This window comes from Haliotis rufescens, unplaced genomic scaffold (genome assembly GCF_023055435.1).
Source record: "Haliotis rufescens isolate VD_foot unplaced genomic scaffold, xgHalRufe1.0.p SCAF_11, whole genome shotgun sequence".
NCBI classification, from domain to species: Eukaryota; Metazoa; Mollusca; class Gastropoda; order Lepetellida; family Haliotidae; genus Haliotis; species Haliotis rufescens.
Window position 1 is genome coordinate 35,324,288 of NW_025963791.1, and position 25,829 is coordinate 35,350,116.

Consider the following 25,829-nt stretch of genomic DNA (forward strand, 5'->3'; position numbering starts at 1 on the left):
AACAGTGGAAGCTTTTCTTGCTACCTTTACTCTTCGGAACCGACACTCACTGCTGACACTCAAACGACGTTCTTTCTACGCACGTGTGTAGCAGGTAAGAACATTTCTTCCTGTTTGGTAGCCGATGTTGTTATTGATAGACTATTAGTAATACGCTAACATTGGCCCGCATCATACAGAACCAGAGGAAGACCAATACGGGATTTGAGCGGGCAAGTACGGCTTTGTCGGGCCAATACGACTTTTGCGCGTGATTGCATTCCTTGCTCTTGATGTTGTCCGAGTCGTACAATCGACTCCTTTTTGGCAGCGGTTTCTTATGACTATGGAGAGTTTTTTTGTCGCTTTAATTACAATGCAATAACAAGGCGATAGACGTAGATCCTGTATGGTGTGTCTTGATCCCCTTGACTGGTTCTACTTGGAAACATTTAGGTTAGGTTGTCAATTAATGTCATTAAATGGGTCTTTTCATATTGGCCTTACAGGTCCGAGGTCAAGTCATAATTCAGCCTGCCTCGGGGTAATGTGACTGACCGTCGATCTATTACAAGGCCAACATAAAAACACCAATTTATAATATGATGATATTATGATTAAATGCAGTAGTACACGAATCATACTTGCCCCATTGTCCAGTGGATGTCGCGTAGCAGGGCGAGACAAGACGTAAGTGAAGTCCACATGACCACAAAGGTATCGTTTGATGACACGTAACATTATTAATTATGCAAACTGGACAATCGTCAGCTTCCATCAATTACGTCCCTTTGTAAAAGGTATGATGGCTGTAAATTACTTGTATACATGTTGTGCAATTTGTACGGGTGGCGGTGAACGCTAGTTTGAGGTGAGCTGCGGATTGATTGCGATTGAGCCGTGACGCTGGTTTAAGTTGAACGTCTTACAGGAGGACGTTGAGCCACATCGATGGTTTGAGGTGAACGTGTTCCGAATGGCAGTTGAGTCTACGCTGATTTTACGTTGAATGGCGTACAGGGGGCGGTTAAGTCGTTACGTGTTCGAGGTGTCCGTTTTACGGGTGGCGGTTGAGCTGTAACGCTGGTTTGAGGAAAACGTTTTACGGTGGCGGTTGAGCTGTAACGCTGGTTTGAGGAAAACGTTTTTACGGTGGCGGTTGAGCCTCTTAATAGGAAGAGTCCATGTATTCGATGTTGGGAGACGGAGAAGAAATAAGGTATGTTATGATGCATGAGTCATGCATGCATTTGCTACACTCCCACAAACGCTGTCCTGAAGAAGCTCTTTACTGTGCGTTTTTAATCTATTTCTTCAAAATTTCATTCTAAACAAACGTACACGTAACAATATATCACCTCGGTCAACCAGGGTAATCCATCCCAGCAGTTCCCTATATTGTCTAAAGGACCAAGGGGGATGAATGGCCAAGTCGTGAAAGGCGCCGCAATTCGCTGTGCAGAGTTGCGGCCCTTGGAGACGCCATAAACCTATGGGTTCGAATCCCGGTTCGCTTCGATTATGTTTCTAGGTTTGTCAGCACCATTCCCGTGCTCGTGGGTTTCACCGAATGACCTGCATCAGTTCGGGCTTTCCTCCCACATTAAGCTGACACGCCGTGATAGAACTGGAATACCGTGTGAAGCGGCGTTAAACCCAACTCACTCACTCACTCACTCACTCACTCACTCACTCACTATACAGTGAAACCCCGTGAATCAGGACGGAACCGTTCCCAGCAACATTGTCTGAATTAAAAAATATCTGAATAACAAACATCTAAATGGAGTGATATTCCTTTGTAAATATGAAAGGAAACAGTAACAGAGTAACAGATGAGGAACAGTATAGGGTCTAGCGATGTTTCACTTTACCCTGAACAAAGTTTAATGTGTACAGTAGAGAGCTGCTTGAATGTCTGTGTCAGTGTCCATCCTCACACAATGTTAACACATGGGTGCATGGTTCCCGCTTACCCCACTGCTGCCTAGTCGTTAACGCTCTTGTAATGTTGTCCAATATGCTGGTGGATGTGTTAGATACTTTGTAACCGTACATGCACTGAACTTAAAAAAACGGGCGAACTAGAGTACTAGTACTAACATATTTTTTATCATTTTTTTAGGAAGGAAGAAATGCCTTTGATATGTCCGAGCTTTACTGTTAGATCACATCACTGCATGTTCTTCAAGTTTGTCCATTTCCAAACGTTGCAGCTCCCTGCTTTTTTTAATGACTGACAGTCTTCGTGGTCTAATGGTAGAGCGCCTGCCTGAGTCTCCCCGGAGAGCGGAAGGTCCGGGGTTCGATCCCCGGTCGCGTCATACCAAAGACGTTAAAAGATGGTACTTGTTGTTACCCTGTCTGGCGCTCGGCATTAAGGGGATAAAACAAGGACTGGTCTGCTCGGGGTCAGTATACTGTGTCTGAGTGGGGCATTCATGCGGCATGGTATCTCAGTAGGAAAGCACTATTAATTGGCATCAGTCCGGATTAGCAGAAGCACACACACACACACACACACACACACACACACACACGCACGCAAACACGCACGCACGCAAGCACATACACACACACACACACACACACACACACACACATGCATGCATGCACCTCGCTATCTGAGTGCAATAATCTTGGACGCGACGTAAAACCCCATTTCACCTCACCTATAGCATCAACGGATGTGCATTACTACTAAATTGCCATGGGTGTCTCAGTGGCCAAATAACATACTGAATCAGCAGTGCCAAGATTTGTTGCTGGGAGTATTTTGTGCTCCGGAATTCCCAGGGTAGAGTAGCCGTTATTGTACTTACCACTTTAACACAGTCTTTAATACTTTAAGTGGTAACGTGAGGTCCACTCGTACACTGAACCATAATTGGCTGTGCAGAGTTGTGTCACTTATATGTGCCAGAAACGTATGTTCGCGGTTGTTCTAACCTAAGATTCGCCTCGACAATGTTTCTAGTTTTGTCAGCGACATTCTCGTGCTCTACGGCCTGACCTACTCACACCATTTGCAATCAAAAATGTTTGCTTGTTTCCTAACGCCGCGAAGCATGTGACTGTATCTGCCACCTCTTTCCTGCCAAGATATATTCCTCTCTGTTGACAACATTGTGCTATTCAAAATGCCTTTTTTATCCATATATTTACAAACCACGACTGCTTCGTCATTGTGATAAAACACGAAATATGCTTACAGCTGTTTGTCTGCGCTTCTGCATGGACATGCCTGGTTGACATGTACATGTTACGACTAACACAACGACCCGCACAACCATTCATTGGCGCGAAAAAGACAAAGCGAAATTGCGTTCTGACATTCAGACTTATTTACGTCATTCCACCTGAGTAGGAGGATGTAGTGACGGTTTTGAAGTTACATGTACATTTACGTTGATTGGTTTATTTGTGACTGACAAATTTCGAGAATTAAGCAACTCTCATACATACACGAATCGTTTGCAAACTTCACTCAACGTCAAGTCCTCGAACGTCACCGTCACAAACATCTTCTCAGTAACATGCTTGCTCCTACCAATAATGGCGACTGAATTTGTTCAAGAGGTTAGAATCCGATTTCAATATGGCCGTCACAGCAGCAGTGATGAAACTTGGTATGTGTTAAGTTAGTATTTGGACATTGGTAGAAATAGACGATGTATGCAAAAGTGCATTTCCCTTTTTTTTGAATTTGTTGATCCAAATTAGCTGAAATAGCATTAATGTTTGTCTCCATAATATGATTGTATAAAATCAATGAAATAAAAAAGTAAAATAAAATGAAATAAGCCTTTAATATAATTAAGCAAATTTCTTTTGTGCTGATTAAATGCACTGGCGAAATTTTTGTCATTAAGTCCTTATTATATATATGCAAAGAAAGTATTTGGATCAACGTTGACAGCAACCTTTCTTTAGTCACTGTCTCCAGTGAAATTTCGACTGTTGTCTACAGATCCAGGTGAGCTACAGTCCCGTGCCACTGTTCATGAACATTTAATAATACCATTCAAGAAAACCAAAGACTGCTAACTAAATGATTGAACAAATGAAAGGGATTCGATTTGTGAACGTAATTGGATTCACTGGGATTGGTATAGTGAAAGTGATTAAATTTACCACATGATTTGAATGGTTCAACAGATTTGATTATTGAATGTAATTTGTGAAAGTGCTTTGATTGGTAAAATGATTTTTTGGTGAGTGTTATTTGATTGGTAACGTAATACAGTCATGGATCCACCATGGTTTGTTGTTATGTTCGAGACAGGACTAGTTTACCACTGCTTCTGAACACTCATTTTTTTCTTTGAAAGAAGAAGTCGAACAATGTAATTGTTTGTTACATGACATATTTTTTACGACTTCCAGCATGTCCATCGAATAAGTATTAGGGATGTAAAACCTCACGAGAAGGATTACTGATTCCAGAATTTAAAAAAACCCTTATCATTATGGACGATATTCATATTGCCAGCATCAATAAATACAGATTACCAGTACCAAACATAATTGATTACCATGATATTCAGGTATAATAGTATATACAAGTAATGATGAGTATATATCATTATCTTGATCATATTATTGTTTTATCAAATATAATCATGGATTTCGTTCGTTTGTTGTTTAACGCCCAAGTCAGCAATATTCAAGCTATATGAATATAGTTGTCTGTATATAATCGAGTCTGGGCCTTCTAAGCAAATGGAATGCAATGACATGCATCAACCAAGTCAGCGAGCAAGGATTGCTGTAGAACAATAATTATTCTTACCCGGACCTTCACGGAGCTATAGACACGGGTGCCTGGGTGGGTTGGGTGTAGGCGTGTGTTATATACATGACATGTCAGTTCCATACATGTGCGTCTAAGTATCACCAATGCGGTAAAAGTCAATAGTCAACATCGGTCTTTCCTCCCATGTCAAGCACTCACGCCGTGATATAACTGATATCCTGTCCAACGGGACGTTACTATAAAACCAATCTCACTCACTCATATAATGCATAATTATTGAAAGATTAAAGCGATTAAATATTTTTTTCAATGCATGCTTATAATAGTTTATTGCGTAAGTATTTACACGTCTCATATTTCTTCAAAGACTTAATAAAGTGCCAATGTCGAAAACGTTGGATAATTTGGCTTATAATGTAATGCATCTCCCATTAATATAAGCACTGTATTTCCAAAAATGTATTTCTATCACAAACGACCACTGCAGCGGCAACTGTTACACCAACGACATCACATCCTACGACAGTAGCAACGTCTACGTCGACAGGTATACACAACTGCTTTGGGCCAGGACATGCAATCATGATACAAATTTATATAACAATGCAATTTTATTGTAACGAACATAAATCTGTGCTTTATGTATCAAGTAAAAGAAATTGGTTGGAATGTAACACGGAGATAGTTAACCTCATTATTATTAATTGTTTGCATCAGCAACGACGACCGGAACGACCATTGCTACATCAACTACACCAACACCCACAACACTTACATCCTCCATGATGATGATCCAGATTATGATACCCATCCATGATCATGTTAAAAGACTTGTTAGGACCCTCAGTACTGTTTATAGTCCGATGCCACAGCACATGGCCAGGTGCAAATATCATATACAGGTGTGTGTGTGCGTGTGCCTGTGCGTGTGTGTGTGCGTGCGTGCGTGTGTGTGTAAGGGGGAGGGGGAGGTTGGGTGGAGGCGTGTGTTATAATTCCTGGCCTGTCAGCTCCATACATGTTCTTATAAGTTTCACAAAAGTGGTATAGTCTAAAAGTTTGCTTCGGGCTTCCTCCCGTATTAGGCTGTCATGACGTGATATAACTTTAATACTGTCCAACGCGACGTTAATTTAAAAAACATTTCATACGGAATGCATATTGTAAGATTAATGTAATTATATATTTTTGTCAAGTCATGCTAATAGTAGTTTTTAGCGTAAGTAAGTGCATCTCATAGTTCTGCAAAGAACTGAAACAGTGCCTAAGTCGAAAACGTTGCATATTGTGGCTTTTAAAGTTCTTCATCTCCGAATAATATAAGTAATGCGTATTTATATCAGAAACGACCACTGCAGCGACAACTGTTATCACAACGACATCACATCCTACGACAGTAGCAACATCTACGTCGACAGGTATACACAACTGCTTTGGGCCAGGACATGCAATCGTGCTATAATATAACATTGCAACTGTGTACACATTTATAGTATGTTGCCATTTGATTGAAGATAAACGTACATATATCTGTGCTTTATGTATCTGGTAAATAAAAAAACAAATATGGTTGGAATGAAACACGAAAACAGTTTACCTCATAATAATTAATTCTTTGCATCAGCAACGACGACCGCAACGACCATTGCTTCATCAACTACACCAACACCCACACTTACAACCTCTACATTCCCAGGTATGATGATGATTCGGATTATGATACAACCATGATAATGTAGTAGTTTATTGCGTAAGTATTTACACGTCGCATATTTCTTCAAAAAGTTAAAGAGCCTAAGTCGAAAACGTTGTATAAGTTGGCTTTTAATGTAATGCATCTCCCAATAATATAAGCACTGTATTTCCAAAAATGTATTTCTTATCAGAAACGACCACTTCAACGACAACTGTTACAACGACATCACATCCTACAACAGTAGTAACGTCTACGTCGACAGGTATAGACAACTGCTTTGGGCCAGGACATGCAATCATGCTATAATATAACATTGCTACTGTGTACACATTTATATTATTTTTCCGTTTGAAGAAAAACGTAAATAATTCTTGGCATGTCAGCTCCATACATGTGCTTCTAAGTTTCACCAATATGGTAAACGTCAATAGTCAACATTGGTCTTTCCTCCCATGTCAAGCACTCACGCCGTGATATAACTGATATCCTGTCCAACGCGACGTTAATTTAAAACCAATCTCACTCACTCACGTAATGCACATTGACAGATTAATGTGATTAATTAATATTGTCAATGCATGGTAACATATAGTTTTTTACGGAAGTATGTACACGTCTCATATTTCTTTAAGTAATTGATAAAGTGCAAAGGTTGAAAACGCTGGATACTTTGGCTTATAGAGTAATGCATCTACCATTAGTATAACTAATGCGCATTTATATCAGAAACGACCACTGCAGCGACAACTGTTATAACAACGACATCACATCCTATGACAGTAGCAACGTCTTCGTCGACAGGTATACACAACTGCTTTGGGCCAGGACATGCAATCATGATATAATAAAACATTGCTACTGTGTACACATTTATTTTATTAGTATTTTGCCGTTTGATTGAAGATAAACTGTTCTTAATGTATCTGGTAAATAACAAAATAATTGGTGGGAATGTAACACGAAAACAGTTTACCTCATTATAATTAATCGTTTGCATCAGCAACGACGACCGCAGCTACCTTTGTTACATCAACTACACCAACACCCACAACACTTACAACGTCTACATTTCCAGGTATGTTAATGATTATGACTTGCTTTTACATGTGTTTATGCCACCGGTGGGTCAGGATACGCTGAACTTTTCTCAAACACCTGTCACCACCACTACTTTATAGTGATTTATTAACACATGCTTGTGATATGTTATAATGTACGGAATCGTACAGTTGAATCGTTTAGAAGATAGTTCTTATAATAATGGAAACTTTAAGGGATTTGTCTCTTATATTTATCCAAATACCACTGTTGTGAAAATAAATGTTTTAATACTAAAATAATGCCAAGACTGAAAATGTTTGATGGATGGTTATTTCGATATGTTTAATGTTTGCTTTTTGCTGCATTGGTACAACTTAAAAAGTGGCTAACTTGTGTGAACAAGTTAACACAGAGACCGGTCAGTTACTGTAGGAGGGTCGGAGAGACCGGTGGTAGGGTAACAAAAAGGGGGAGTTTAATGTCGCGTTCAAGATTATTGTACTATATATATATATTATGTATATATAGCGACGTGCATGTACGTGCGCGCGTGTGTGTGTGTGTGTGTGTGTGTGTGTGTGTGTGTGAGAGAGAGAGAGAGAGAGAGAGAGAGAGAGAGTAAGAGAGAGTCTGCACAGTCTAGTCAAGACTAATGCTTTATCGCGCTATTCTACTTTAATTAGCTTAGAGGTACAATTAATGAACGAATGCACATCTGACAATACAACCAGGTAAAATATTCTCGCGATATGGTAATGGTGTCTGCACTGTTGTATTGGTTATTTGTATTAATTGTTGTATATAATATAATACCCCCTTCTACTCATCACATCTACTATAATACGTGACTCTCACTTATCTGTATGTCAAGAATATTATGACAATGTCATTATAACGATGTGAAAGCATGCTACTGTTCACCAATCAATGACATATGTATGTGGAAATGGTTTTGTTGCTTTTGTTTACACCATCCATTCATCCCTCCCTCCATCCAATCATCTATCCACTCATCCGCCAGCCACTGTATCCATCCCTGGTGCTATATATGCATGTACCAACTAACCAAAGGAGTCTACCGCACAACCAAACCTGCAGTGCCTACCTTGCAGAAGCTCTACACAAATCAGATGGATAAAAAAAACACCCAGCAACAAATCTAATTACAGTGCTTCATTATCCATATTGTAATCCCGATATACACCATGTAAGACTTTCTTCACTTAGCTGTTGTACTGCCACATAGAATAGATTAACGCCAACAGGGATTTTTGTATTGAGAGAATCATTAAAGTTACATACAAATAATAGTGTTCTGTTTAAAATTTTAAGATTGAGATTTTTAAAATATTTAATAATAATATTTAAATGAAAATAACAATGACATTATGAAGACATGGCATCTTTTATTCTAATACTTCTGTGGCTTATTCATTGTCATAATGCGAACTGACTTTTTTCAGACACAACGACGACGTCAGCACCAACAACCTCCCCAACAACTACCCCAACAACAAATCCAAAATCTTGTTTAATGACAAAATCATCCCGTACGACAGATGGTGCAGTAGATTACAAGGTGTCGCTCGGCAATGCTGACTCCTGCAACAGTATCTGTCTGCACACCAAGACATGCCGCGCCACTACATATACACCAGGCAACTGCACACTCCACTCCCAGACCTTAACAGCAGCTTCAGGGGACATCGTCGACTTCGTCAGGCAAACTTGCAACGACGGTTTGTGTCATTCCTCAATTCCGCCCTTTATTGACTTTAGAGGTTTCTGGTCCACCTTAGCAGAGATAGACAAGATCACTTGTCCGGTAGTCCGAGGCTTGTAACAATATAGACGGACTAGTTCTTTTATCCTCAAAACTAAGTATGATATATTAACACTGGTCCGAAATGAGCTGGGGACGAGATGAAGAGGACCTATGTTGTCACCCCCTGCTAAGGGAAGTAACTCTGAAAAACAAATTCCGACGGCTAAGACAACCCGTGCACCATGTTGTTACAGGCAAAGGTGGGAGCAAGAGTGGCCCAGTTGTCTAAGGCGCCGCAATTCGCTGTGCAGAGTTCGCCCCTTGGGCACGACAGAAACCTATGATCGTAGTTCGAATCAGGGTTCGCCCCGATTTTGTTTCTAGAATTGTCTGCACCAAACCCGTGCTGGAGGGTTTCACCGAATTGGTAAACGTCTGTATCTCTGCGGGCTTTCCTCCCACATTAAGCTAACACGCCGTGATATAACTGGAATACTGTTCAAAGCGGCGAAAAAACATAGTTACTCATTCACTATAAGCAACCTTAGCAGGATTGCAATCACAACTCTAGTATCTCCCAATGGCATGGTTACTGTCTTCCATAGAGGCATGTGCCTCACGCGGATTGACGTATACTGATGAGTGAGTGAGTGAGTATGGTTTTACGCCGCTTTAGCAATATTCCAGCAATATCACGGCGGGGGACACCAAAAGTGGGCTTCACACATTGAAGCTATGTCGGGAATCGAACCCGGGTCTTCGGCGTGACGAGCGAAAGCTTTAATCACTAGGCTACCCGACCACCCCTCCGTATGCTGATGACATGGGTCTGTGTTCTAAAGGTACATTCTGCTGCATGAGCTCCGCCACAACACAGAAGACCAATGGTACTCCCCTTCTCTCTATCAGCACAACTGCATCACTAGAGGGATGTGAAGCGATCTGTCTTGCAGTAGCCGACTGTAAGGCCACATACTACAGCGACGAATCCTGCTTCTTCTATACAACTACTCCAACGACAACATCTGACGGACCAATACTTTTCTCCAAGAAGACCTGTCCAGGAGGTAGGATCAACGAGTCGCTTAGATTTAGTTCAAGCTTTATGACGGCGGTCTGTAAATAATGGAGTCTGGGCCACACAATCCAATGATTGACATCATGATCATCGATTTGCACAATTGGGATTCGATGACATTCATTAACCAAATCGGAGAGCCTGACCACCCGATCCCTTTAGCTGCCTCTTACGACAAGCATAGTCGCTTTTAACGTCAAGGATCTCTCGACTCTCTGCCGAAACAGATTATACTGGGCGAAAAGACAAAATAGTGATGAAAATTACATGAATAGATTACTCTTTCTTAGTCTTTCTTTCCTGTATACACTGCCGGGCAAAAGAAAGTCCACATTTGAAAATTAGATTTGACCAAAACATTGCAAACGTTCTCAAAGACTTACTAGGCTGAAAACTGTCGCCGAAATACTGCAACCCTTAGGTCCAAAACTATGATTTCCGTATCACATACGTAACCATCGCATAACCATTTCTTGTCTGTTTCATTTTTAGCTACCATCAAGCAAGATGTATGTCTTATTTTGCCCGAAAGTATATTTCATTTGACTGCGAAAACAATGAAATCTTTGACGAAATTACTGGAATATAATTTTTAATAACCGGTTATAGCTATATACATGATATTGTACAATCATACATGTAGGTTTATGTTTACATTATGTACACATGCAATACACGAAAGTAAACAATCATATTTCTTTCAGACCAAACAAATCATGGACAACTTGCATACGATACTACCTGCGAAGGTAAGATTTTAAACAAATACTCGTTATGGTAATTAAAAAGACAGTATAGGAAGAAGCTATATATTCAGTATTATTTTCGTATATACGGTCAAATATTCTTTTGGATGTAATAGTTTGGGGGTAGTGACATTATTCTTACCCGAGCACAACTGGCATAATCCGTCTTGTTTCTTGGTGTTGAATGCTGTTCGTTCAACGTCACATACGCTATAGAACCAATGAATAATAAACAATTCAACTTGGTATTATTCAACAGAAAATATTGAAATACTGCCATTTAAACATCAAATCTTCTGTAAGGTTGCAAACATATATAATATGCAATGATATAATGAACAATTAAACTTTGAAGGAATATACCAACTTTTCGAGAATAAATATCTTGCATTACAACAAATATATATGATAATTGACGTGATTTCCATAACCATCATATATTTGTTACAATTTTTGTCAAGGCATATCATTACGATATTAATATGAGGCAAATATATGCTTCATTTTTTCTTAAGAAGTTGATTCCATTTCAGAACGTCCAAAAAAGACTTACAGACAGACACACATGTATACTAGGTATCTGCTATATGTGTAGTTATTGTCCACACGTTCTTCGTATCCGTTTTAATGGCGTATGTCTTGTGACATGTGTTACGTTTTCACATCATTGTCCTGTCGCTGTATTTCCCGCTTCCAAGAGCAATATGCATACACCATGTATTAATATAACACCATATTATCATAACTGTGCTAACTTCATGTTTTGTGTTATAAAACCACAGAATAATTTTGTCCCCCGTTTTGAGTGAGTGAGTGGGGTCCTTTGCCGCTTTAGCAATTCTCCATCAATATCACGACACAAGAAAGGGCTTCATACATTGTACCCACGCGGAGAGTCTACCCGAAGAGCGGAAGGTCCGGGGTTCGATCCCCGTTGCATCTTACCAAAAGAACGTTGAAAGATGGTACTTGTTGTTACCCTGTCTGGCGCTCGGCATTAATGGGATGAAATAAGAACTGGTCGGCTCGGAGTCAGTATACGGTGTCTGAGTGAGTTATTCATGTTAAACTGCGGCAGTGTATCTCAGTGGGCTAGCACTATAAATCGGCACCAGTCCGGACAAGTACAAGCACACACACACACACACACACACACACACACACACGCACACACGCACGTACGCACGTACGCACGTACGCACCCACGTGCACGTCGCTATATAAGTGCAATCATCTTGGACGCGACGTTAAACCACATTTCACCTTAACTCACCCATGCGAATGGGAGATGAGAATCGAACTCGGGCCTTCGCCGTGATGAAAGAACGCTTTAACCACAAGGCCCCCCTTTCCTCGAAAATGACTACTGTGGTGTTCCATGTCGTTGTTGTTACATTGTGTAGTGGGATACTTACATTTAACAATTACATGTAGTTTCTATTTGAATTACATTTAGGTTGGTAATAGTTTCGTAATACCATGACCATATTTTTTCAAAAAATAAAATGACCAATAGACGAGACTTTCGTAAAATATATCGTTTCATTAAGTAAATAATTATCAATGGTTACATTCATTAACTCACAAAAGAAAGTATACACTTGAAAATTGGATTTGAGCAAAAGATTACAGTCGCCTAACAATGCAAACTTAAGGTACAAAACACAGCTATGAAACCCTATAACATCCATCATCATCTGATAACCATTTCTTGTTTGTTTCAACAAGTGTGCGTACTTTCTTTTGTTCGGTAGTTTAGTACGTTTTACACAACTGCCATTGTAGTTTGCGAACGCATGATGTTTTGAGCTTGCTCATGGTAATTCAAATTAAATAGTTATATAAGGTTGACATGTTTCAGTTTCCACCACAACTACAACGTGTACGACATGTGGGGGTATGTACGACATGTACAGGTGGACAACCTGTAAACTGTAATATGCCAAGAACATGTTTGTAGCACCCTTGATAAAGTAGTGAAAACAATACTGAAATACAAAACTAGATTCGGGTCTTATTTGGATGTTTCGATATGACAATTATTCGCAAATTATATGTGAAATTAACTATAGCTGTGAGGAGTATATCGAATTTAGACTGATTTATGTACAAACATACATCAAATGTAACTTGTTATATATATGTATGAAAGAAGAAGGGTGCTCTGGATCTCGAAATACAGTTTCGAATTAGCTTAAGTTTAATATCTGCAATATATTAGACTACAACTTGCCAAGACAGTTGGATGGTCTTTAAATAGTTTCTCCGACAGTCTTTGATCATATGGGAGGTTATTTCAATTATACACCACACAATTGAATGGAATTTAACATCTGCATTTTCATTTGTAATATACACACGCGCATTCATAAGTGACGAGATAGATGGTTAGCTAGTTAGTTTGTTAGTTAGTTAGCTAGTTAGTTAGTTAGCTTTTGTCAGTCTCTGGGTATTTTACCACGTCCGTGGTGTAGTGGATAGAGCGTCTGCACGGTGCGCGGAAGGTCGGTGGTTCGATCCCCGGTCGCGTAAGAAAAACGTCAAAAGATGGTACTTGTTGTTACCCTTCCTGGCGCTCTGCATTGACCGGATGAGACAAGGACTAGTCGGCTCGGAGTCAGTACACTGTATCTGAGTGGGGTATCCATGTTAAACTGCATAATATATCAGTGGACTAGCACCATAGAAAAGACATATGTCCGAACTAGTACAAGCAGCAACACATACGCGTGCTTGCACGTTGCCATTTGAGTGAAATAATCCTGAACGCTTTCACCCCATTTTACCTCAAACTGGTGCATACTTCGTTGAGTTGTACATGTACATTAACGACGCTACGACGGTGACCTTCACTCAAATAATCGGTTTTATTCAAGATGATAACAGAATAATATGAACATATAAAATCGGAGAGGATTTATTCTACGAAGTATTTGATTTTTTAAAATTCTGATTGACCCATCACAGGTTTCAAATGAAAATAACAACCTCAGATTAAAACAGCTAATTTGACGGACGCCTCACCACGGAATAGTTCTTTCTCAATCATTTTCGGCACTTTCCAATAAAGATAGTTTTAGGGAGTCACTTTCAAATAATGTTTTTAACAAATATATGTTGCAAAAAGCAAGTGCGGCGGAAATAAGGACAGAAAGCAACTGAGACATCTGGAGTGTATAATTAACATGTATGGTGACGGTTGACAATGTTCGATTGTGACGTCACATCTCTATCGTTATTTTTAACGCTATGACGTCATAGTAGCGGTGTAGAAAGGGTATCCGCAAAATGTTTGTCTACGAAGTAGATGTAACAGTAACATACACTGCAACTGTTAAAGTACATACTGACGCATATCAAAAGGCATTTAAAGGCGAGTAACTGTATTTCCTTAATTCATATCGGCAACCTTCTGAAAACATTACCCGTGCCGAATTCGCATTTTACTTTTCCATTGCAGTATGGAAATCGTACATTCACGTTTTGCAGATAACATAACCACGAAGTATAACGCCTGTTTATTGCCAAAATATTAGTTAAAGTCTGCCTTTTTCGTTTCAGGCCCCAACAACTCCGCATCTACTGGTATTATCCATGGCCGTATTATAGGTACCAAAATATTCTGTTTACATTTGGTAAAACTACAGTGTGTTGACATCATGATGAATTTATATTGAACTTATATTAAACGATTCAACATTGACATGTGTACTCTAACGGTATATTTAAGAATTGCAACAAAACATTGGTTTGAATACAGTTATGTAAATACATTTATTACCAAACACATGTATTCCCCACTCTGTTAAATAATGTGCATTATATATAGGATAATACGGAAGACTTTTAGGGCCATTTGTTTTTATCTTGAAATTGCAAGAAAAAACCCCAAAACAAATGGCCCTAAAAGGCTTCCGTAGGATGATGAAAGTAACGGAGAATTTATTGTATCTTTCAGCGTTCCTGATTATGCATATTTCTTTGACACTGTCCTCATGCTCGCTCTTCTGGCCGACTGACGACATGATGAACAGTTTCATACAGACATAGAAGAAAGCATTCAGGACAATATGGCGAAAGGAAGAATAATTAAATGTTTTAAACACGAACTTGATGTTTGCAGTGCATTTTCTCAGTCTTAATAACTTACTGGCACCTAAGATATTAAAATAGTCCTGATCAATCGTGTATACTTTGTGTATACATGTGCACAGATTGTACTGCAAAAAATGAATCTCTATCACCCATACTTTGTGTTTTCAAGCCAAATGATTCTTACTGTTCTTGCATGCACAGTTTGATGTAATTATTTTAAGGTTATTTTTCGAAGTACGTGTATATTATTCATCTCTTTGTTTTATTTCTTTTTTTCCAGAGGGTATGGATCGTCTAAGGTGCCACAATTCGCTTTGCAGTGTTGCGTCCCTTAGACATATCAGAAACATAATTTCGTGGTTTCGAAGCCTAGATTTGCCATGATTATGTTTCTAGGTTTATCAGCACCAGAACCGTCCTAGTGCAAGTGGTAAACGTCCGCAGCCATACAGATCTTAGTCGTTAACCACTTTGGAAAAGAAGGCAGGAATTGCAAATACCTTTCTTAAGTTAACTGGAACCGTTGGAATGAGTGTTCAATGTATAAAGTATAAATGTCATTAAGGCATTTAGAAAAAAGGCGACGATGAGGCTGAACACGTTTTCTCCTCAACACAATATCCGGATGCAGGAACCCCCTTATAAAACCTCTCAACTGAACATGGGTCTATCTAATGATGCTTACGTCAGTTCTAGTATATGTACAAGGGGCATGCAGGCGTGCCCCGAGTTAATGCATCTCCAAATTAATACGACTGCTGACCCCTAGCCAAAATGAAGACCCGAAACGTATGCAGATATGACTATTGCGGCAGTAATTATCACAAACTACTTCCAACTTGAATAAGGTGTATGTATATCCGTGATGTTTGTTTTTGTACTTTTTTATCTACTATCTATCTAAGTATATATACTCTACATACCAAAATATACGTTGATATTATAATGGTTGGCTGAACAGTGTGATATGTGTTTATAGGGCGAATTAGGTCCTGACAAAGGTCTGTTTTCGACCAACACATCAACTGGCTTTAAACAAGAACGATGGACTTCATATAGATGTTATCATTAACCAATCTACTTCATGAATCAATTAAGAATTTATAATTAATAATAAAACTGCAAGTGAGCACTTTATTATTTCTGAACGTCAATTACTCATTCTATGAAAAGCAGTTCACATGGTAAATGCGTGCGCGTAGAGTTATTTCCCTTGGCACGTGTTGTGTTGAATTCGTGTTCACTCGGTTTATTCCGTTATCGACATACGTCGGACAACAATGAACGTTGTCGGTCATTAAGAGCGTGAAATAAATGTTTTTTTATTCCGAGATAGTTAACTGGAGGACCAACTTCAATACATCTTTTGTTTCTTTAGTTTTCAACGACATCTCGAAGTTCGAGACACACAGAGAGAGCGAGCGTGGAGCGTGTTCTGTATTAATCACCTATACCAATGTATCACTTGTAATAAATAATTATTTTAAATATACTCATTCTGAAATATGTTTCAAACACATTAAACTTATTCCAACTTGCGCTGTTTGATATAGACTGAAGTGTTTTAAAAATATTTCTTTTTTAAGAATGTGTAACTCTAATATTATTTTACTTCAAATTGAAAAACCTTTTAGCCATGCGAATATTTTTTGGTCAAAACAGCGCTTTCCTTGTCGGTTCACCATATAAGTATATAAACATTCCACATGTAAATACATTGTGAATAAACAATTTGTTCTACTTCTTCTCAAGTTTGTTGTGTGTTGTTGCGAAATTTGTCAAATCAAATTCTAAATAGGATTCTGGACATATTCTGTTTTAATGATACGCTGATTTCTTGATACAGAGGTCCTTATGGTTTTGTTAAAAATAATTTGTTGTTGATGATATCGATACACATGTGCACATTTACCAGTATGGAGTAGTATTAATGTTATATAAACCATAAGTGAACTTTTGAAACCAGACCTACCGGAACTAGATAATTATTAATTTGAATCATTCTTGTTGCGTTGAAATTGCACCGGAAACATGTTTATTCCAGTAGGTTTGGTTCCTAAATATTGTCGAGGTTTTTGAGTGATGCAATACACAGGTAAAGAACTGGACTGTCTTCAGGTGAGTGGCAAGGTTAACGATGTACAACTGTAACTAGTGTCTATTTACAAGCTCCCGATATGCGCAGTCCTGCTGTTAACCGGTCTCTATTGAACAATGGAATTTGTTATATATATATATATATATATATATATATATATATATATATATATATATATATATATATATGTTTTTTATGTTGAACTAAGTATAACTTGAAACTACAAGTTCTGGTAATGTATTCACATTTTAGTTTTGAAAATGTTTGTTTGTTTGTTTGTTTATTTGTTGTTTAACGCCGCACTCAGCAATATTCCAGTTATATGACGGCGGTCCAGGCAATCCAGTGATTGGAATCCTGAGCATCGATCCACGCAAGTTGGATACGATGACATGCATCAACCAAGTCAGCAAGCCTGACCACCCGATCCCGTTAGTCGCCACTTACGACAAGCATAGTCGCCTTTTATGGCAGGCTTCGGTTACTGAAGACCTATTCTACCCCGGATCTTCATGGGTCTTCTTGAACATGATGTAAAACTATATTAACTATCATTCTGCAGAATTCTGAGGTACATTTATATTATTTTATTCCTAAAGATACAACTACAACGATGGTAGCGACTACTACGTCGACAAGTACATCTCCAACGCAACCAACGACAACTACTCCAACCACCACTTCAACAACTGAATCAACAACGTCGACGTCTACAACCACAACATCAACGACAACAATGACGTCTACAACTACAACCACCACAACACCAACGACAACATCATCAACGTCTACAACTACAACCACCACAACACCAACGACAACATCATCAACGTCTACAACTACAACCACCACAACACCAACGACAATATCATCAACGTCTTTAACTACAACCACCACAACACCAACGACAACATCAACAACGTCTACAACTACAACCACCACAACACCAACGACAACATCATCAACGTCTACAACTACAACCACCACAACACCAACGACAACATCATCAACGTCTACAACTACAACCACCACAACACCAACGACAACATCATCAACGTCTACAACTACAACCACCACACCATCATCTACAGAAGCATCCACATCTACAACTACAATCGCTACAACACTGAGTACAACAACAACACCATCGACGTCTACAACAACCACTGCCACCACAACACCGACAACTACTCCGACAACGACCTCCAGCACAACCACAATACCAACGACTACTACCATACAAACTACAACGACACCAACGACAGAGACTACATCATCATCTACAACGTCGTCTACAACAGTCACATCCACGGCAGTGAAAGCTACATTGACCTCGACATCAATGAAGACAATCTCAAGTACTGAGTCAGGTGAGAAATGACTAAACCAGTGCTACAGTAAACTACGTTTATAACAAACACGCTTATTCCGAACAGACGGATATTACGAACATTTGTACTGCTTTTGGGTCCCGTCCGTTTGCTGTAGGGGCGGTCGGGTAGCCTAGTGGTTAAAGCGTTCGCTCGTCACACCGAAGACCCGGGTTCGATTCCTGACATGGGTACAATGTGTCAAGCCCATTTCTGGTGTCTCCCGCCCTGATATTGCTGGAATATTGCTAAAAGCGGCGTAAAACCATACCCATTCATTCCATTGACTACATACGTGCCTATAACGAACTACGGTTATAATGAACTAAAATTAGTGGTCCCTTTTAGTTCGTTATATACGTAGTTTACTGTAATTACAAAACATACTATAAGGAGCTTCTTCTTAAATATTTCACAACATGGATTTAATTTTCTAAAGACATCAATATCCGTCGAATATCTGTAAATTCTTGTTTTCAAATATTTGTAAATTGTTTACTTGTTTGCAGACGTTCTCCAGATAGCAAGTATTGGCGTGATAGCAGCCGCAGTGACGAGCGGTACTTTTCTCGTCGCCTTCTTTCTCACTCTAATATGTATACTTATATTTGGGTAAGTAAAATTGACCCTGTTACCCTTACATCCTAATATATGTTAAAGATCCGACACACAACTGCTGTCCGTGTGTTCTTGCAGGGAGACTGTACATGTGGCCTTTGTGAATTCAACGAGCCTTGGTTTCCCGACGTTACATTACGATTTACTAAAAACATAATTACTCAGTGACAACGCAGTGTTACCCTTTTCGCGAATACCCGGTGTCATCACTGATGTTTAGTGACCCCTTCATATGCTTATCACCGTTAATTTGCCTTTTAAGCCCAATAGAATCTGTTTGGCATATAATCGAGGCTGATTATTCTCTGGCTTTGACGTTTTATATATACGGTAGATGGTAACGGCGGTATGGGAGGAGAACTGCTGTGTGACGTCAGGCAACAAACAAACACTTATTATTTTATGCAAATTGTGTGAGTGGCGGGTCCCAAGCTTAGTTTAAGTTAATAAAATCAATTATAATAATAATAATAATAATAATAATAATAGTAATTCTGACTGCCAGGATCACCCAAACCCTCTTTGCTGCATTTTTTATTTTAATCTGTTAATAATAATAATAATAATAATAATAATAATAATAATAATAATAATAATAATAATAATAATTAGTTATGCTGACTGCCAGGATCACCCAAACCCTCTTTGCTGCATTTTATATTCTAATCTGTAAATAATAATAATAATAATAATAATAATAATAATAATAATAATGATAATAATAATAGCATCATATATCTTCTCGTGTTCCAGTTCCAGAAGACGCAAAAGGAGCCCCCCTCGCGAGGACACCGAGAGGTCATCTTCTGGCTGGAACTACAACAGCAAACAGGCCCCCGCCGTCGTCACAACAGACTACATCATCTACAGGGGACCCAACTCCATATCAGTGTCCAAGGAAAATATCTCTATAAAACAACACCCTTCGCCCCATGATGACCACAGGCACCACCGGTCAAAACCTTCGCCCAGACTGAACTATTTAGATTACCAGGTTTATGTCGGTCAAGGATCGCCCCCAAGACCGAGGCCCGGGTCACCAAGTAGGCGTGTCCGAGACGGGAGTTTTAACACCCAGTTCTGAAAGACAACAGATATGCACAGTAAACCCCGTTATTCCGGAACCTGAAGGAAACGTACATTTGTCAAAGGGATGTTATTATATACTTTCACAAGGAATTGTGCCGGATTAGCGGGGGTTCACTTTAGCTCAATGACAAAGATCTCATGTGAAGAAATGCATAATATACAAGGGATCGTTTTAGAGATTACAATAGAAGGTGTTGCAGTATGAAACATATCCTCTTAAACAGGAAGTTCACATAAATGATAAAATAACCTGATTCTTGATATGATTGTGTGTATTTCAGCAAGGGGAACACTGATTTACAGACGCCAGGGGAACACTTATGTCAGTAAATATCATTAACCAGATATATTGTCTAATTTATTCCCGCACAGTGCAAAAAAATATGTGATATTTTTGTCTCAGATGTACATATGTTGACATATTGTTTTTAATGAAAAAACTTTATAATGTTACCATTTCACATACTGATGGTGCTGACGATTAGTGATGCGTGTCTTGTCAATCCTCATCATTATAACTGTAATTTTGAGGATGTAGAGAAATCTCTTTTACTCGGTATATTTGCGAACGTCAAGAGGAGTTCGAGTTAACAGGGTTCGAGTGTATCATATGGTTCTGTATTTCTTATAAGTGTATTGTCATACATGCTGGTTTCCCGTTGCATAGTTAAACAACATGTTTATGTATCATTCGGTAGCGTAAGTAAGTAGTTACATTCAGGTGGCCCATGTGTAATGCTAACCGTCAGATCAAGCATCCTCTATACCTCCAGGGCTCCCATTTCGGTAAACCTTTACGTACACTTAGTTGTTAGTTTACCGAATTGCGAGCCCCTCGGATGCAGAGGATGCAGATCAAGTGGAAAATGGAAACAAGTGGACATAAACAGCTTGACAAAAGAACTCGAAAATTGCATTTGACCCCAAAATTACAAACGTTACTGTGCTGAAAACAGACGCCGAAACAGCTGTTTGATTGATTGTCACGTGGCTTCCATTGACTCGGAAAAAGTGTGCGGCTTGTTCCTTTGAAGCGGGGTACAAGGGATTTATTCTGCCTCTAGGAAATCCACGTGCAGCCTGACTTGATCGTGGCGGGGTATAAGCTATTTATTTCCCCCGCTGCGAAATTATTTTTCCTCCAAGGCGGGATACATGGTATGTGTCAAGATCACGTGGCCCAATCAGATCTCATCATTCGGACATGGAGGTATGATAAAGTATTTTGTCAAGATCATGTGGCCCAATCAGATCTCATCATTCTGACATGGAGGTATGATAAAGTATTTTGTCACGATCACGTGGACCAATCATCATTCTGACATAGAGGTATGATGAACGTATTTGTTGCAAGTATTGCACATATGTATTTCTCATATGTATACGGTGTCATACATGTCCTTTCATATTGTTACCACCTCTCAGCCAACAATGTCCATGTGTAGGTATGAATGCCCGACCATGTTGTCAATATAACATTATGTACACATATCCTATACCCTGTATCTTACCAGCACGATATACTTATGATGCAGATGTAAGTAATGCTTCTTTCACAACAACTCCCCATGCAAGGACAGTGTTTGTCCGGGGCGGTGGCGTAGCCTAGCGGTTAAAGCGTTTGTCGAAGACCCGGGTTCGATTCCCCACATGGGTACAATGTGTGAAGCCCATTTTCCGGTGTCCCCCGCCGTGATATTTCTGGAATATTGCTGAAAGCGGCGTAAAACCATACTCACTCACTTTGTATGTCCATAACCAAAACTGTACAGTGTATCGCCACGAACCATTATTTATTTGAATAGGTGAGTTTATATTTGAAAATGGTCCCACGAATGCGTGTGCACACTCTATCCCCGTTTATGCGGACCTCATTAAACAGGACGATAACTGGCTATTTGGGAATCGCTTTGGATTAACATGGTACACAGTATTTACTTTTGTCTTTAGGTTTCTCTCGATGAAACAGGTAATGTTTGTCTTTACATCCAGGGTATTCTTGCACAAAGCGATCTTAGCGCTAAGATGATCGCAACTCCCATACTTTAACATAGGCTTACAATAGTCTCCATTTAACTTCCAGTCCCGTTTAAGACGCGTCATGTTTTACATCTTAAGAGGAACGTTTAACTTGTAATAAAATCCAACAACTTTACGAGTTGAACTTTTATTCTTATACCCGTTTTTGAAAATGGACCAAACTTTTATTTATAATTATTCCACATTATGAAATCCAGAATTGTACAAACCAGTTAGAGTAATTGTTGTTTCATTGTATTTTTGTTAAATATTTTTACAAGTATTTATGATGCATACAGGCATTGAATACTTATATTTTAGTTCACGTGTATAGTTTAATGTTTGTATCATGAAGGTAACCTTAAAATGTGTTCATCGCGACGTGTTTCCGGTTGGTAAACCTCACAATACATATATGAAAATATAAACAATATTTTCTGAGAAACCCTGAGTTTTAGTTTTTTATTCAACTATGCATGCATTTTTGTTGTTGTTTGATAGAATTACATGTATATATTATGAAAACAGCGTGCAGTGAAAGTTACGGGTAGGTTAACGAAGCGATGATTTAGTTGGTTCACTTACATATGCATACATTTCATCGTGATATGTGCTATTAATAGTAGGTGTCATTTACTGACTAAGAATAGAATTGATTGTTGCTTGATTTTTCGTGTCGCAGTCCATCTTCCTTAGGCAAGGGAGACAAATGACTGTAAAGGTCTAGTTTCCACTTTTATGATCAGTTACCTCCCTTGTCCCGGGAAGGTGGTCGCAGTCTAAAATCGTAAAGAATTGTAAGAATTGTTCTTCAGCAACCCATGCTTGTCGTAACGTGATGGGGTTGTCAGACTCGCTGACATGGTAGATGCATGTCATCGTGTCTCGGTTGCGTTGATCGATAGTCATGATTATCTGGTTCAGACTCCATTAATTACAGACAACCGTCGTATAGCTGGAATATTGCTGCGTGCGGCGTTAAACAACAAGAGGCAAACTAAAAAACTCTCCATACGGACATTCAAGTTAGATAACTCTACATGTCATGTCCCTACAGCAAGGCGATCGCTTCAGAGTGTCGGCGAGGTCAGTCGCTCTCGTCTGTTTGGTTATATGGGGTCAGTTGTTGTCATATTGCGTTCTTTTTTTTGGTTTTAACAGGAGTATTGTATCCACAAGATAGGGTTGTATTACTGTTAGTATCAAATAGTAGCATATTGAGTTGCCGTATTTGCTATTGTATGATATTTTCGCCCCATGTGGCTTGTATCAGTTTTCGTTGGCGCTTTCTTGGCGAGCTTGTCGTTGATCATAAATCGCTGTAAAATGGATAAGTAATAAAACAGACTACAATGGAACAGTTGTTGAACACTTTTTAGATGAACCAGCTCTGTTGAGTTTAAGTTAGTGTTAAATTAGGGAGATGGATATTTTCTACCTTGGGCCCATCGATGAAACGTACACTCATTAGCATCTGAAAACCAGAGGCATGTCTTCCAAGACGATGTTTCAGGTGGTGATCATCAGGTCAGTCCCCTCAGAACTTCTAATGAACATGTTCCTTAAATGAAATTTAACCGCCTCCGTGGTCTTGTGGTAGACCGTCCGCCCGACTCTATATAAGTGCAATAATCTTAAACCCCATTTCACCTCACCTCACCTCACCTTGATGGAAATTTAGAAATGCAAACTGGTACGATTTTGTTGTGAGCAACATATTACGAAGACTTCTGAACTAATAAATGCAGCTGTTTCCAATGATAACATCACGACACAGATGATTGAAATATCCCGGGTCACCACTGGAAAAAACGTCACGAAAGCAATCTGCCTGAATGTGAAAAGGCACACTAAGCAAGAAAACAAACCTAAAACAGGTTTTGTCCTACTTCACTTCTTGGGATATGTCTGTATTCAGAAGGCTAGAACCTAGTTTCAACGTATCGTTTGTCGGGCAAAACCGTATTTGGTCTAGTTTCTGTCGTATTCTTATATCCAGTGTGTGAAAATAGTTTTATGCCGAGACGGCAAAATAGTGACTAATATTCATAAGGCTAATATTAATGTACAATGTGAACAATTTAAGACAGTACCTCTGATAACTTCCTGGCGGATTCAAGAGAATTGAAAGAACGTTGTGAATCTGGGTATATAATGGCATCATGTTCAGATGGAGTCGCTCGTATCTTTCTGGAAGGTCTCTTCAAGTTCGCACTGGACTGAACATTTCTCGTATGCATTTGATTGAAAAGTGGTAACTGGTGTTATTAGCCCTGCACTTTTCAATACAATGATAAATGTTTTTTGTTACTGATTTACCATGAAAAATAGGTGTAACACAGTTTGCTGATGATGGATAATTTTTTAGACGATTTGGACTTTTCAAGTCTGTCACTAAATCAATATAAAAAAATGCTTAGACATAATTACTGTCGGTGTTCAAAGTGGGAGAAGTAGTGGGTGTTCTTTTGCAATGGAGATAACCCGACGTTAAATGTCAATAGAAACTGCACGCGAGTTTATAATTGTTTGGTGCTTATTTTGACTATATGTAATATTTTGGGTTATCACGTATCTCATGTTGTGGACAAATATAATAAGATTTCTTACTTCTGACGACTGATCGTAAGATTAATATTACATGGTTTCTTTACATTTTTTGAGAGTATTTTATAGAAGACTAATATATTTATTCATACATCATGCATTGACTTTTATACCATTTAACGGCTTTCGTTTAATGAAATTCTGTTTACTTGTGGTTTTGGCATATAATCATGAAGTGTATTTAGTAAATCATTAACGCCGCACTCCAGCTTTATGACGACGGCCTGTAAATAATCGAGTCTGGACCAGACAATCCTGTGAGCATCGACCCACGCAATCGGGATACGATGACATGTATCAACCAAGTCAGCGAGCCTGACCACTCGATCCCGTTAGTCACCTCTTACGACAAGCATAGTCGCCTTTTACGGCAAACATGGGGCAACTTATAATATCATTTGATACGAACCTGGAGTCTACATCTACCTTGTTAATGAAATCAGGAGAAAGATATATATCGACTGCGTATCAATCATCTGTGTGTTGAATTCAACATAAAAACATAAAACATAAAAAATACATACAGTCGCAATAACCAACTAACTTAACCTTACATCATCAATGTTATTTATTAACCAACTAAGCGCACTAGTTACACAATGACACACCAAACACAAGTAATGACATGCCTTCATCTTATATTCTCATATCAACGTATGATTTTAAAGCATTCTGCATTCTGTCTAAATTTCCGAGCAATTGGACAAGCCGTTGGCAATCCTATTCAAATGCTCGGAATGCTTCTCTTTGTTTGCGTGCCAATATAAGCTTATGTCACCATAAACAAACTTTCCCAATCATAATACATCGTATTGTGACTTTTATCCTTGCAAAGCAAATATTGCTTTGAAATTCATTTGGCGGTTGGAGGC

The 25,829-nt window shown here is 39.0% G+C and overlaps 1 protein-coding gene across 25 annotated transcripts in view; it reads left to right on the plus strand.

The window, feature by feature from the left end:
• Positions 1 to 16,896, plus strand: part of LOC124152286 (mucin-22-like) — a 112,676-nt gene extending 95,780 nt beyond the window's left edge. For 18 of the 25 annotated variants that reach the window (XM_048392660.1, XM_048392670.1, XM_048392677.1 and 15 more), the window contains 12 exons: positions 6,079 to 6,153; positions 6,360 to 6,431; positions 6,622 to 6,693; positions 7,158 to 7,232; positions 7,432 to 7,506; positions 8,936 to 9,211; positions 10,080 to 10,304; positions 11,020 to 11,064; positions 11,595 to 11,637; positions 12,923 to 12,958; positions 14,623 to 14,670; positions 15,020 to 16,896. In XM_048392660.1, the coding sequence (XP_048248617.1) occupies positions 6,079 to 6,153; positions 6,360 to 6,431; positions 6,622 to 6,693; positions 7,158 to 7,232; positions 7,432 to 7,506; positions 8,936 to 9,211; positions 10,080 to 10,304; positions 11,020 to 11,064; positions 11,595 to 11,637; positions 12,923 to 12,958; positions 14,623 to 14,670; positions 15,020 to 15,080 (1,103 nt within the window). In that variant the 3' untranslated portion in view covers positions 15,081 to 16,896. The remainder of the gene's footprint in view (positions 1 to 6,078; positions 6,154 to 6,359; positions 6,432 to 6,621; positions 6,694 to 7,157; positions 7,233 to 7,431; positions 7,507 to 8,935; positions 9,212 to 10,079; positions 10,305 to 11,019; positions 11,065 to 11,594; positions 11,638 to 12,922; positions 12,959 to 14,622; positions 14,671 to 15,019) is intronic. The other 7 variants (XM_048392666.1, XM_048392676.1, XM_048392659.1 and 4 more) reach the window with 4 other exon arrangements.
• Positions 16,897 to 25,829: the final 8,933 nt, after the last annotated feature.